The sequence below is a fragment of the Lepus europaeus genome, chromosome 16, assembly GCF_033115175.1.
Source record: "Lepus europaeus isolate LE1 chromosome 16, mLepTim1.pri, whole genome shotgun sequence".
NCBI lineage: Eukaryota > Metazoa > Chordata > Mammalia > Lagomorpha > Leporidae > Lepus > Lepus europaeus.
The window spans coordinates 75,716,928-75,733,006 of NC_084842.1; the positions used below are offsets into that span (position 1 = coordinate 75,716,928).

Here is a 16,079-nt window from a genome sequence, read left to right on the forward strand (position 1 = left end):
CTCAGTTCTTTTTCACAATTACCATACAGTCTTTCTTCATCACTGGCTCAAAATTAACACATGCAAGAAAACTAACACAGGACAGTACTCAAAACAGTGCATCAATGCACTAAATGTTTACTGCTTCAGAAAGTCTACTGAGTTAGGAATGATTTTGTACCTACAGGATTAATTGTTTTAGGGTTAAGTTTATCACTTGGTCGAGGATGAAGCTTTTTGACAGACTCTGGAGAACAGGTTGATGATGAGGATTTGCTTCGTTGAACTGTACTCCTGTGATTTATTTGTGTATTTGATGAAGTTCTTTGATTACAGTTACCTGGAAAAGATAGAAATCAGCTAAAAAGAAGTGAAAGCAATAACCCTCATCCATCTGCAACACACAATGTGTCATTAAGAAACTTGGCTTCTTCATTAAAAAGGAAAGCTCTGTACCTGTTACTTTGTTTCTCAGCTGTACACCTCCAGGGCACTCTGATTTCTGCATTGCTTCCCTTTCACTCCTGCAGTTAAATGAAAATTTGATTTCAAAATTTGTTTGTGAGGCATTCATTATCAATACAAAGACCTAAACAGAGGGCAGGCAACGTGACACAGAGGGTTATGCTGCCGTTTGACATGCCTGCTTCCTGTATCAGGGCTCCTGGTTCAAGTCTCTACGACTCGATTTCCAATCCTGCTTCCTGCCAATGTGTATCCTAAGAGGCAGCTTGAGTCCCTGCCACCCACATGGGAAAAGGAGATGGCTTAGGCCTGACCCAGCACTGGCCGTTGTGGAAATTTGGGGAATGAACCAGAGAATCAATCTCTGCCTTTCAACTAAATTAAAACACAAAATCACAACAAGATGAAACAGAACGGAGTATGAAATACCGTAAGCGACTCACCAAACAGTTACGGTATGGAGGAAAATATCAAAAAAGACTAATGAAAAAACATAAAATTAAATCAACTTCAATAATCTCAAGAACAGCAAAATGAAACCATCTTCCAGAAAACATGATGTAATAAACCTTTTATCCAGCTTGTCAAAACATACTGTGAGAAACTCAATTACAATCCTCTGACCACATTAGAAAACAAAAGTGGAACTCTGAAAGGGGTGTTTGGCCCATCCCTGTCTTTTCTGGCCTCCAAATGGTGACATGTGCCTATCAAGTTTGACTTGTTCCAGTGACACAACAGACTCTCCTACCTAATATACCTCAAGCTCCCAAAATTGAGCATAACTAAAACTGAGGTTGTCACACTAAAGTTATGAATCATGTTAATCGAAGGTACCACCAGTCTTCTGGTCCCAGACAAAAAAACAGTCACTGTCATCTCCTTTTCCTTCCTTTCCTACACTCAATCCTACAGATGGTATGAAGAGATTATGCGGTAGAGAGAACTGTGGCCTCAGATCTGGATCATTCTCTCAGCTCTACTAGTTACAGGTTTCATGAATGCAGGTAGGTTATTTAATTTCCTTAAGCCTTGGCTCCCTGGTGTATTAAAACAGGAGGCAGTGCAAGCCTATCAAGGCTGTTTTGGTAGAGTAAATAAGAGTATACATCAAACTGCTCACACAGTGAATGTTGGTTCACTTTTGTTTTCCATAGTTCCCTCTTTCCTGCTAATGGAAGCGCTCCAGTTCATACCAACACTTCCAACCAACTTATTTCTAAGCTTGGATCATTAGAAAGGAACACACACATTTACACCTTCAGACTCACATGCCCAGCTGCCTGCTGGTATTTGTAGGCCTAGTTCCATTCCAATTTCTCTATAGCCTTTCCTGAACTCAGTTTCTGGAATGTACATACCTGAAGCACGCCACACTGCTTCTTTCTTATTTTAATTCATTCCACTACCTCCATGACACTGTAGTTACTATTGCACGGCACACTTTCCACTTCGTTCCTAAATAATCACTATACAACTTCCCCTCAATTATACCACAAGATATTCACTTATTCTTCCACTTTCAAAACAGGTTTTCAAATATTTGAGGGCACTGACTCAAAATATAAAGGACATTAACTCCTTAGTTTTCTCTTTTTCAGGATAACTTAAATGATTCCTCAAATGGTATCATTTCAACCTATTTGACAAATTAGAAATCTTCAAGTGGACAACATGTCATGCAATAAAATTTAACCAGATATTTCAAACACAATGTACCAAAGTGCCATGTAAAGACAATATAAATATAAGATCATTTCTGCAAACAGAATTCTAAATTCAGCATTTCTGAACTAATACACTGACCTCAGTTTCTCATCCCACCACCAGCAGATGATCTACTTCCTAACATCACATTTAAACTTTACCCCCAAGACATTTTCTAATAAACAATATGGTAATTAAAATCTCATTAAACTTGTTAGATAATATTCCAAAATAAATAACAGAACGTTTAAAATTTTTTTTTTTTTTTCTTTTTTTACAGGCAGAGTGGATAGTGAGAGAGAGAGACAGAGAGGAAGGTCTTCCTTTTTGCCACTGGTTCACCCTCCAATGGCCGCTGCGGCCGGCGCATCTCGCTGATCTGAAGCCAGGAGCCAGGTGCTTCTCCTGGTCTCCCATGCGGATGCAGGGCCCAAGGACTTGGGCCATCCTCCACGCCTTCCCGGGCCATAGCAGAGAGCTGGCCAGGAAGAGGGGCAACCGGGATAGAATCCTTCGCCCCAACCGGGACAAGAACCCGGTGTGCCAGCGCTGCAAGGCAGAGGATTAGCCTGTTAAGCCACGGCGTCAGCCTTAAATGTTAATCTACCACTGCATTTCTGTGATAATTTCAAAAAGTATTTACTATTTACTATTGTGTCTAGCCTCTGTTTGAAAAGCTCCTGAAGGAAGTTTCAGGGCCAGTGCTGTGGCTAATAGGTAAAGCTGCTGCCTATGGAGTTGGCATACCATCTGGTCGCCGGTTGGAACCCCAGCTGCTCCATTTGCAATCCAGCTCCCTACTAATGTGCCTGGGAAAGCAGCAGAAGACAGCCCAAATCCTTAGGCCCCTGCACCCACAAAGGAGACCCAGAAGCTGATCCTGTATTCTGGCTTCAGGCCAGCTGTTGTGGCCATTTGGGTAATGAACTAGCAGATGGAAGATTTCTCTCTCTCTCTCTCTGTAACTCTTTCTACTAAATAAATCTTTAAGAACAAAAAATTGCCTGGGGGCCAACACTGTAGCGTAGTGCACTAAACCTCCACCTGTGGTGCCAGCATCCCAGCTGCTCCTCTTCCAATCCAACTCTCTGCCTAAGGACTAGGAAAGCAGAAGATGGCCCAAGTGCTTGGACCCCTGCTCCCCCATTCCAGTGTGGGAGACCCAGAAGAAGCTCATGGCTCCTGGCTTACGATGGGCTCAGCTCTGCCCCTTGAGGCCATCTGGGGAGTGAACCAGCGATTCAAAGTTCCTTCTCTCTGTCTCCCTTTCTGTCTCAAATAAATAAATAAATAAATAAATAAATAAATCTTAAAAAAAAAAAAAAAAGCTGCCTAAGTTTCCTCAACTCTACAGTTGAGGACACTTACAGTTACTACACTTTAAGTGATGATGAAGACCACATAAGCGGCTTGCACATAGTGAATGCTGTATGAATTTAAGCTTTTACAAGTTGAACATCTCTAATTCAAAAGCCCAAAATCCAAAATGTTAACATGATGGCAAAATTGGAAATTACATACATCATGAGATTTTGTTTTAGAAAAAACTTAATAAAAACACTGGATAACATTATCTTCAGACTACATGTATATAAACATAAACTGTGTTTAAACATGGCTCCCATCCCCAAAATATCTTAATGTATGTATGCAAATATCCCAAGATTTGGGCTGGCGCCATGGCTCACTTGGCTAATCCTCCACCTGGGACGCCGGCATCCCATATGGGCACCAGGTTCTAGCCCCGGTCGGGGTGCCAGATTCTGTCCTGGTTGCTCCTCTTCCAGTCCAGCTCTCTGCTGTGGCCCAGGAAGGCAATGGAGGATGGCCCAAGTGCTTGGGCTCCTGCACCTGCGTGGGAGACCAGGAAGAAGCGGCTGGCTCCTGGCTTCAGATCGGCGCAGCGTCAGCTGTAGCGGCCATTTTGGGGGTGAACCAACGGAAGGAAGACCTTTCTCTCTGTCTCTCTCTCTCTCTCACTGTCTATCTGTCAAAAAAAAAAAAAAACCAAGATTTTTAAAATTCAAAATTTGAAGCACTTCTATTTCCAAGCATTTTGAATAAGGGATACTTGTCCCTTATGATCCATTTCTTTGCAGAGTAGTACAGATTTGTTCTTTTAGCCTTAGTATTTACTAGTAGTAACTACTAATTAATAATAATTACTAATAACAATGTGGTGATGATGATACTCAATGGGGGAGGGGGCAAGATGGCGGTATAGCAGCAGGACGTTCTAAGTCACACAGAGGAAAATGGATCGTTAGTGAGCAGAGGGGATACAAGCTGGCAGTGGAATCACAAGCAGTTTGCACAGAGTGGCCCAGGAGTCCACCAGACAGTGCTCAAGTCCATGTTGGGGGAGCAAAGAGGAGGAAGTGGTGGTGGACGTGCAGCAAAGGAGCAGCGCAGGGGCCAAGTGAGACAGGTGCTGCCGCCACCAGCAAACCAGGTGAGAGGTTGCAAGTCCATGGAGCTGCAGACAGTGGCAGGTAGGGAAGCTTGGCAAATTGCATTTGAAACTCCAAGCAGGAAGAAGCAGAAATTGTAGCGGAACAGGCAAAGAGGTTGGGCACACCATGGTCCCACGCCATGGTCCTTCTGTGCCCCCCCACACACACACACACACACACAACTGGACCTCCAGCCGTCAGGGAGAAGCCATACTGATTGTTTACATTTTTGAGTGTAAGCAGGGGGCTGCCACGTATGCCTCCCGTGCACATGCCCATTAACATGCCCCACCTGGGAACAAGGATCACAATATTTCAGAATAATTTCCTCCCTACCATGCAAGCTGTACAACAAGGAGTAATCCTAAACAGCAAAAACCTGAGCTTGATTGAGAAACATGCCAGGCCTCAGTAGGCAGGGCTTAGTGCACCAAAGCCCTGGTGCCCATCTCCATCATGATACAGAAGTAAAAAGGGCTCCAGGAGGCGGGCTTGCATGCTTCTACTTGCAACGCATAGACACATAGTAGCTCATAGCAGACGGAAATCAATTTAAAAATAAAATCAACCAGAAATCAACCAGAAATGCCAAAGAACAAAGGAAAAATCCCAAAGGAAGACTTTATGAACTTGACAAAGGAGCAATGCAAAACCTCAATAATACAGGCTAAAGAAGAGATCAAGTATATGCCAGAACAGGAATTCAAAAAATTAATAGATTACTTTGAAGCAATCAGAAACAAATTTACTATCTAAATGAAAAGCATTTCCAAGAAATTGAGATTTTAAAGAGAAACCAGAATGAAATACTGGAAATGGAGAATTCAACAGACCAAATAAATAATGCAAGTGGAAAGTCTTAGCAATAAAAGATTAAACAGAAGAAAAGAATTTCAGAACTAGAAGACAAACTTCTGGAAATAATACAGTCAGACCAAATACAAGAAAAAGAAATTAGGAAATCAAAAATCATGGTTGGAGAGTTACAAGATTCTATCAAAAAAACAAACATGGATCCTAGGAATTCTGGAAGGTATGGAAAGAGAGAAGAGATCAGAAGGCCTTCTTAATAAAGTAACAAAGAATTTCCACGATTTGAAGAAAGAGACATCCAAGTACAAAAAATACACAGAACTCCCAATAGACACAACCAGAAAAGAACTTCACCATGACACATAGCAGCCAAACGTCACTAAAACATGAAGAACAGCTCTTAAAATGTGCATGACAGAATCAACAAATCACATTCAGAGGAAACCTAATTAGACTCACCCTAGACTTCTCATCGCAAACCCTACAGGCAAGGAGACAATGGCGAGACATATTCCAAGTCCTAAGGAAAAAAACTGTCAACCTAGAATACTGTACCCTGAAAAACTCTCACTTATGATTGAAGGAGAAATAAGGATCATCCACAAAAAGCAGAAATTTAAATAATGTGTAACTACTCACCCAGCCCTCAAAAGATGCTCAAGGATATGCTACATACAGAAACACAGAAACAGGAACATCACTACAAAAGATGAATGCAGAAAATGCCCCAGCAGAAGTACAAATGAAATCCAAAATACAATAACAGGACTATTTAAAGAAACATGGCAGTGCAAAGACTGTATTTAAGAATAGTCACAGAGGTCAGCGCTGTGGCACAGCAGGTTAACGCCTTCAAATAAAAAAAATAAATAAATCTTAAAAAAAAATGGTCACATTGATGTAAATGGTCTCAACTCCCCACTTAAAAGACACAGACTGATTGAATGGATTAAAAAAGAAAACCCATCTATTTGCTGCCTACAAGAAACACACCTTACCAACAAAAATGCACACAGATGCAAACAGACTAAAAGTGAAAGGATGCTAACAGAAACCAAAAAAGAGCTGGAGCGGCCATCCTAATATCAGACAAAATAGACTTTAACACAAAAACTATTAAAAGAGACAAAGGGAGAGGGTTCAAAGATGGCAGAGTAGGGAGGGAGCTTACTGCTCTAGCCTAGGAGAAGATAGTTGGATATAGTGCAGTCTCATGGAAGAGTTAGGGAAAAAACAGCAGACTACCAAAATTAGAGGGACATGGTGGAACTACATGGAGGGTGTGGGCACCCAGAGGTCAGGACTCCAGCAGCCGAGAGCCTACACACTAGCGCTGCAAAGTGAGATGAGACGAGACTGCAGTAGCCCAAGACACTGGCAAAAAAGCAGCAGGAAGAGCTAGAGGGTATGAGGGTTGAAGCCCCATGGGGGAAAGTGTACCAACCAAACCAGAAAAGAGGAAAAAAAAAGATAGTATGGACACGTTTCTCTTTCTCCAATCACCTTACAAAGGCATATAAGCTGATGGAGCGGGTGCCATTTTGGACATATGTAACAGTTGTGTCAGCTCATGTCTGTACCCAGTAATCAGCTAAGCAGACACTCCTGACTCTGGTGGGGAGAAATAACTGGAGACTAGAGCTTGTGACTGTGTGAAGCTTCTGAACCAGGACTATGAAAAAAAGAAAAAAACTGAGGACATGTGGGAGAACTCACGATGTAGCTGGGACTTTGAGCAGTCTCAGTGGGAGATGCCACAAGCTTGGGGATTCCTGGTTACCTGGTGAGAGACACTGCTGGGAAATCTGAACTTATACTGACAACTACACAGATCCTTTGTGTTGTCCTTTGTCTCCTTTGGACAGAGCAGATGAATATTATACCCACTGGGCTAGTGCTCAGGCACTGGTTTCCACAGAGGAGAAGAGCTCAGCTGAGCAGAATATACTTCCCTTCTAATGCAAAAAAAAAAAAAAAAGAGAGAGAGAGAGAGAGAGAGAGAAGATTTATCAAGCCAAACCTAGGTGTGTCACTTTAGGCATGCCCTTAACCCTGGAGAACTGAACAGAGCTCTCTGGCCATACCCACTGCAAGACTCTAGATATTCACTGAAAGCAGACAGTCCACTTATCTACAGAGTCACAATAAAATGACAAAAGCTGCAACAGTGGAAGAAAAAAAAAAAAAGAAGAAACCAATGGGTATCTCCACAAATGCCAAACAACAAATGCAACAATCCAAGAGACAAGAATAAGGACGACAACAGGACGCTCCCAAAAGAAAATGACACTTCAATACTAGATTAGGAGATGATGAGATAGAAGAAATGTAAGAAATGGAACTCAAAAATTGATCATAAGATTATACAGATATAACAAAAATCAAAGGCACGAACTTCCAAAATCCACGCAGAACATGAAAGAAAAATCTCTCCCATGAAATTGAAATCTTAAGGAGGAATCAAAATGAAGAATTCAATAGACTAAAAAAATGCAGTGGAGAGCCTTAAAAACAGAATCAGTGAGGTAGAAGAGAGAATAATGGACTTAGAAGACAGAGCACAAGAAAGTATACAGTTAAACCAAAGACAAGAAGAAGAAATTAGAAATCTAAAAAACACTGTTGGTAATCTACAGGATACTATAAAAAATAAAAAATAAATTAAAAAATAAAAACATTCGGGTTCTAGGAGTTCCTGAAGCCATGGAGAGAGAGAAAGGATTAGAAGGACTTTTTAGTGACATACTAGCAGAAAAATTCCCAGGATTGGAGAAAGAGAAATTCAAGTACAGGAAGTACATAGAACTCCAAATAGATACACCAGAAAAGATCCATCCCATGGATCTTTGTAATAAAGCTAACCATGGTGAAACATAAAGAGGAGATTCTAAAATGTGCAAGAGAGAAACGCTAGATTACTCTCAGAGGATCTCCAATTAGACTCACAGCAGACTTCTCATCAGAAACCCAGCAGGCTAGGATAAAACGGCGAGATACAGCCTATGTCCTAAGAGAAAGAAACTGCCATCCCAAAATATTAACCCTGCAAAGCTCTCATTTGTGAATGAAGATGAAAGAAAGACCTTTCATAACAAACAGAAATTGAAAGAATTTGTAATCACCCACCCAGCACTGCAAAAGATGCTTAAGGATGTGTTACACAGAGAAACACAGAAACATGGTCATCAATAAAAAAAGAAGGTAAAGGAAGAAAATCTCAGTAAAATATCAAAAGAAGTTCAAAGTATAGGTTAGGAATATCTTTGGAAAAACTGGCAAGGCAATGTCATCACTTATCAACAGTCACATTAAATGTAAGTGGCCACAACTCCCCAGTTAAAAGGCACAGGATGGCTGAATGGATTAAAAAACAAAACCCATCTAATTGCTGCATACAAGAAACACATCTTTCCAACAAAGATGCATGCAGACTGAAAGTGAAAAGTTGAAAAAAGATATTCCATGCCAACAGAAACAAAAAGAGAGCTGGCATCTCCATCTTAATATCAGACAAAATAGACTATAACACAAAAACTATTAAAAGAGAAAAAGAAGGGCACTATATTGATTAAGGGATCAATTCAACAGGAAGATGTAACCATTATACACGTATATGCACCTAATTACAGGGCACTGGGCTATTTAAAAGACAACTTAAGGATTTAATGGGAGACTTAGACTCCAATATAATATTATTGGGGGACTTCAATATTCCACTTTCAGCAATGGACAACCAGAAAGAAAGTCAACAAGGAAACAGATTTAATAGACACTACACAGAACTTTTCATCCTACAGTTGCAGAATATACTTTTTCTCAGCAGTACATGGAACTTTCTCTAGCACTGGCCATACGCTAGGCCATAAAGTGTGTCTCAGCAAATTCAAATAAATCGAAGTCATACCATGCAACTTCTCAGACCACAGTGCAATGAAGCTGGAGATCAACAACTCAAGAATCTACATCATATGCAAACACATGGAGAATGAACAACATCCTCCTCAATGAACAGTGGGTCACAGAAGAAATCAAAAGAGAAATATTCATTTGCTTCCAGAAAGTTTTTGATAACACAGCATATCAAAACTTATGGGATACAGCAAAAGCAGCATTAAGAGCAAAAATTATAGCAAAAGGTGCCTACATCAAGAAATTGGAAAGGCACCAAATAAATGATTTATAAATGCATCCCAAGGATCTAGACAAACAGAAACCAAACCCAAAACTAGTAGAAAAAAAGAAATAATTAGAGAAGAACTCAACAAAATTGAACCCAAAAACATTACAAAATATCAGCAAAACAAAGAGCTGGTTTTTACAAAAAATAAACAAAATTGACACACCGTTGGCCCAACTAACCCAAAAAAAAAAAAAAAAAAAAAAGAGAGAGCATGAAGAACAGAATCAATAAAATTAGAGATGAAAAGGGAAATGTAACAACAGACACTACAGAAATAAAAAGAACCATCAGAAACTACAAAGAGTTGTACGGCAACAAACTGGGAAACCAAGAAGAAGTAGACAGATTCCTGGACACATACAACCTACCTAAATTGAGCCATGAAGACACAGAAAACCTAAAAAGACCCATAACCAAGACAGAAATTGAATCAGTAATAAAGACCCTCTCAGCAAAGAAAAGTCCAGGACAAGATGGATTCACTGCTGAATTCTACCAGACATTTAAAAGAACTAACTCCAATTCTCAAGCTATTCAAAACAATTCAAAGGGAGGGAATCCTCCAAATTCTTTCTATGAAGCCAGCATCACCTTAACTCCTAAACCTGCAAAAGATGCAACAGAGAAAGAGAACTACAGACCAATTTCCATGATGAACACAGATGCAAAAATCCTCAACAAAATTTTGGCAAATCGAATCCAACAACAGATCAGAAAGATTATTCACCTGGACCAAGTAGGATTTATCGTTGGTATGCAGGGATGATTCAACATTCACAAATCAATGTGATACACCACATTAACAAACGGCTTTAGACTGTATGATTATCTCAATGGATGCAGAGAAAGCATTTGATAAAATACAACACCCTCTCATGATGAAAACTCTAAGCCAATTGGGTTTAGAAGGAACATTCCTCAACACACTCAAGGCAATTAATAACAAACCCATAGTCAGTATCATATTGAAATGGGAAAAGTTGGAAGCATTCTCATTGAGATCCAGTATCAGACAGGGATGCCCACTTTCACCATTGCTATTCAATACAGTACTGGAAGTTTTAGCCAGAGCCATTAGGCAAGAAAAAGAAATTAAAGGGATACAAATTAGGAAGGAAGAAGTCAAACAAACTGTATTTGCAGATAATATGATTCTTTATTTAGGGGATCCAAAGAACTCCACTAAGAGACTATTGGCACTCATAGAAGTGTTTAGTAACATAGCAGGATATAAAATCAATACACAAAAATCAACAGCCTTTATATACACAATGCCACGGCTAAGAACTTCTAAGATCAATCCCATTCACAATAGCTACAAAAAAAATACAATACCTTGGAATAAATTTAACCAAGGATGTCAAAGATCTCCACGATAAGAATTACAAAACATTAAAGAAAGAAATAGAAGAAGATACAAAAAATGGAAAAATCGTCCATGTTCATGAATTAGAAGAATCAATATCATCAAAATTTCCAATCTTCTGAAAGCAATTTACAGATTCAATGTGATACCAATCAAAATACCAAAGACATTCTTCTCAGATCTGGGAAAAATGATGCTGAAATTCATATGAAGGCACATGAGACCTCAAATAACTAAAGCAATCTTATACAACAGAAACAGAGCCAGGGGCATCACAATACCAGATTTCAAAGTATACTACAGGGCAGTTATAATGAAAACAGCATGGTACTGGTACAGAAACAGATGGATAGACCAATGGAACAGAATAGAAACACCAGAAATCAATCCAAACATCTACAACTAACTTAGATTTGATCAAGGAGCTAAAACAATTCCCTGAGGCAAGGACAGTCTATTCAACAAATGGTGCTGGAATAACAGGATTTCCACATACAGAAATATGAAGCAAGACACCTACCTTACACTTTACATAAAGATCCACTCAACATGGATTAAAGATCTAAATCTATGACCCAACACCAAATTAGTTGAGAACATTGGGGAAACCCTGCAAGATACTGGCACAGGCAAAGGCGTCTTGGAAAAGACCCCAGAGGCACAGGCAACCAAAGCCAAAATTAACAACAGGGATTACATCAAATTGAGAAGTATCTGTACTGCAAAAGAAACAGGAAAGTGAAGAGGCAGCTGACAGAAAGGGAAAAAATATTTGCAAGTTATGCAACTGATAAAGGATTAATAACCAGAATCTACAAAGAGATAAAAAATCTGCACCACAACAAAACAACCAACCTAGTTAAGAGATGGGCAAAGGACTTAAATATTTTTTAAAAGAGAAAGTCCAAATGGCCAAAAGACACTTGAAAAAATGTTCAAGAGTATTAGATGTCAGGGAAATGCAAATCAAAACCACAATGAGTTTCACCTCACTCCAGTTAGAATGGCTCTCATACAGAAATCAACAAACAACAAAGGCTGGAAAGGATATGGGGAAAAAGGTACCCTCATCCACTGTTGGTAGGAATGTAAACTGGTAAAGCCACTATGAAAGACATTATGGAGACACCTCAAAAATCTGAATATACCTCTACCATATGACCAGTCATCCCATTCCTGGGAATTTATCAAAGGGAAATGAAAAGAGCTATCTGCACCTCCATGTTTACTGCAGCTCAATTTGCTATACCTAAGACATGGAATCAACCTAAATGCCCATCACCCGAAGACTGGATAAAGAAATTATGGGATATGTACACTATGGAATACTACACAGCAGTAAAAAAAAAAAAATTCAGTCATTTGTAACAAAATCAATGAATCTGGAAAACCATACTTAGTGAAATAAGCCAGTCCCAAAGGGACAAATACTATATGTTCTCCTTGATCTGTGAGAACTAATAGCACACCTAAAATGAAAGCTGTAGAAGTGAAATTGACACTTTCAGAAACACAGATTTGAACAGCCCTCATCTTGACTGCTGAGGAACAGTTTTGGTTTTTTTTTTTTGTTTTTTTTTTTTCTTGTCTTCATACCATATGTTAAACTCTTTGCTTAACAGAGTTAATCATATGTATATAAAGTCAACTGAAAATAGATTTCAATAAAAATAAGGGGGAATAAGAGAGGGAGGAGGAAGTTTGTAACTGTAAAGCTATAAATGCCATCTTAATTGCTAAAGTGATAATATTAAATGTTAAAGTGAACATATGGATAGAATTAAGTGTTAAAGAGATCACATAAATAGCATCAAGTGTCTGATAATAATAGAATTAAGAAGGAGGGAATGTCCAACATGGGAAGCAGTCCACACAGCAGACTCATAGAATAACAATCACTTTAATAACACTGACCTCAGAATCACCCCTTAAAGCATTTGAATCTGGCTGAAAAGCCCATGTGAGCAATTCAGGCATGGAAAGCCAAGACACTGTGGCAAAAAAAATATCCTACGTGAAGGATCTCTGTGAGAGACCCCAGTGGAAAGAAGGGACCATCAAAGAAGGATGTACTTTCCTCTGAAGGGAAGAGAACTTCCAGTTTGATTATGACCTTGTCTAAATACTGACAGAGTTTGTGATCACAAAAGGCTTCCATAGCCTTGGCAGCTCATGTCAAGAGCCTCAGGTGATCACTGACATCGTAGATAAGAGTGTTAATTGTTAAATCAACAACAGGAGTCACGGTGCACTTACTCCCCATGTAGGACCTCTGTCCTTAATGAGTTGTACTATGAGAATTAACGGCAAAACTTGTTCTCAAACAGCACTTTTTATGTTTGTGTGTGTGGGTGCAAACTGTTGAAATCTTTACTTAGTATAGAGTTGGTCCTCTGTATATAGTTAATGGAAAATGAATCTTTTTTTTTTTTTTTTTTTTGACAGGCAGAGTGGACAGTGAGAGAAAGACAGCAGAGAGAAAGGTCTTCCTTTTGCCGCTTGTTCACCATCCAATGGCCGCTGCGGCTGGCGCACCGGCGCTGATCCGAAGGCAGGAGCCAGGTGCTTTTCCTGGTCTCCCATGGGGTGCAGGGCCCAAGCACTTGGGCCATCCTCCATTGCACTCCCTGGCTACAGCAGAGAGCTGGCCTGGAAGAGGGGCAACCACGACAGAATCCGGAGCCCCAGCTGGGACCAGAACCCGGTGTGCCAGCGCCGCAAGGCGGAGGATTAGCCTATTGAGCCGCGGCACCAGCCTTGGAAAATCAATCTTAATGAAGAATGGAATGGGAGAAGGAGGAGGTGGGATGGCGGTGGGAGTGGGAGTGGGAGTGGGAGTGGGAGGGGGGTATGGGGGAAAAACCTACGATATTCCTAAGTTGTACCTATGAAATTTGCATTCATTAAATAAAAGCTTTAAAAATAAAAAAATAAAAATAGCACACTCAATGATTTGTAGTAAAGATTTTAAATCACTGTAGCATGTCAGGATGACCTTGAAACTGAGGCTTTCAAATAAATGGGAAAAAAATGTGAAGAAATGTTTCCCCTCTTTTTGTTTTAATGCCTTAGATTACATAAATTTGATGATCCAGTTTAAGGTAAACTTTCTGTGATCATATAATAACTGGTCATGGTTGAGAATTGCACTAAAAAGGAGCTTCACCACAAAAATGAACAGTGCATACTTAGCCACATGATTCACATTTTTCAATAGTCCCTACAATTCTACAAAAGCTGTTGATGGATTTCTACAGCTAAATTTCTATCTTCTTCCACGCCAAAACGTTGCACTTGTAATATACTAACGGAAAGATGGTGCATTATATTTTGAATGAGTTCAAAAAGTCACTTAAACTCTTCAGTTGGAAGACTTAAAACATGCTAGAAAACTGGGCCTCCCCCCCCCCCCCCCAGTTTGTAACAATACAGGGCCGTTCTTACGTGTAATATGCTTATGTAACTTCTAACTACAACAAAAGGCACGTGCACACTATGATGCAAATATTTCTACCAATATACAAATATTTCTATTTGTCTTCTTTCAAACATCCTATATTGGAGAATTTCTTTCCAAAAACCACTTTTTCTCTTGTAAAAAAATCATCATTCTTTGCCTTAAAGACAAATTAAGTGTGTTTAATTTAAAAACAACATCCACCTGGGTGCGCATCCCCACTAACAGGCCTGGATATAAGTTGTCTATAAAAGAAAAGTAACTTATTCTACCCCCAACATTCTTAACATTTGGAAGGTGGTGTCGAAGGGCGGGCGAAGGGAAGAACCGCAGAGGTAAGAATACTTCAAGTACCAAACATCGAGGTCACCCCTCATTCTTTTACAAAACATGGATTCTAAGCAGACATGAGAGTCCACAAATCCACTTAACCATGTCACAAAGCCAGAGAGCAAACAAACCAGATGTGGCCTCAGCGTGGGACCCACACTTTTCCGCTAGGTTTTCTCCAGTGTTTAAGTTCATCTCCAGGGACCGCGGGCGTCTGTGTCGGTGGTAGAAAACACACCTTCTACCACTGCTTGGAAAGCGCACAAATCCCATTTTCTTGCCCTATCGGTGCTTTTCTTTTCGCACCCTGCTTCTAAGACCACTGCGCACACTGCTTGCTAAGCTCTCAGGAGCACGGGCGGTACTTGTTCCTAGTCTCTAACCCAGCACCTAGAAGGTGCCAAAGGTGTAAGACGCCCCCTCCCCCTCCCCCTAAAGGCGCTGTGTTCCATCTCCAGCTCTTTCAAATTCCAAATTCCAGGGGCCCAAGCCAACTGCCGCTGAACACGTTTCTAACCACACAGCAAAGAGCCTCAAAATCTGCTTTCCATCTCCCCAACACCCTCACCACCTGCCTCCAACTGCCTACAACCAATTCGGAGCCAGAGTGTCGTCACAGTTGGAAAACGAGGAAGCCGTGGAGGTGAAAAGGCGGCGGGGACGAGGCGGGCTGGTTTCAACCAAGGCCTGAGGAGCCTGCTCTCCGCCACAGCCCGGCCCCAGGAACGCTGAGGCGCGCGCCCGGGGCCGGCATCTCTCGGACCAGCCGGGTCTGGCGGCCCTCACAGCTCAGCGAGTAAACTAGCGCGGCCGAGGTTCCCGCACCCGCTCCTTCCACGCCTCGCTCCTACCGCGATCTGAACCCCAGTGGGGCTCTTGCCCCGTACTCGGTCGGGCCCACAGAAAACGCTCCAGCCACTGGCCGCCGCGGTTCCAGGAAGCAGGCGTCACCCGGCTTAAGCCCCGGATCAGGCGGCGCCGCTCAGTGACGTCAAGCGCGCCCTGCGTCCTCTAAGCCAATAGCAGGGAGGCTACAGAGGCGCCCGCGGAAGAGCGGTTGCCCGGCAACCAGGAGCCCGCAGTTCAAATTGCGGCTGTGGAGGCAGAGGCTCTGTCTCTGGTGACAAAGGGGGCACCTGTCGGAGAATCTTTCCGAATGAGAGATCTGTCCAGGGAGCAGAGGCAACAACCGGCTCCCAGCCCTCTGCACCCCAGCCTCTTTCCAGCACAAATCCCAGCTCAAATCCTAACTCTCAGGTTCCACACTGCTACGCAGTGTTCCCCAACTGTCCCGCTGTAGATTCTCCAAGAGCGGAGGATGACAGCCAA

The 16,079-nt window shown here is 41.3% G+C and overlaps 1 protein-coding gene across 6 annotated transcripts in view; it reads right to left on the reverse strand.

The window, feature by feature from the left end:
- PACRGL (parkin coregulated like) overlaps nucleotides 1–15,713 on the reverse strand; it is a 42,573-nt gene extending 26,860 nt beyond the window's left edge. For 2 of the 6 annotated variants that reach the window (XR_009868175.1, XM_062212800.1), the window contains exons 1-3: nucleotides 15,602–15,712; nucleotides 436–503; nucleotides 165–319 (exon numbers count right to left, since the gene is read on the reverse strand). Coding sequence is in view for 5 of the 6 variants with exons in the window: in XM_062212800.1 (XP_062068784.1) it covers nucleotides 165–319; nucleotides 436–487 (207 nt within the window). In the remaining variant the exon portion in view is untranslated. Of the gene's footprint in view, nucleotides 1–164; nucleotides 320–435; nucleotides 504–3,839; nucleotides 3,949–15,575 lie in introns of those variants that run through there. The other 4 variants (XM_062212802.1, XM_062212805.1, XM_062212804.1 and 1 more) reach the window with 4 other exon arrangements.
- Nucleotides 15,714–16,079: the final 366 nt, after the last annotated feature.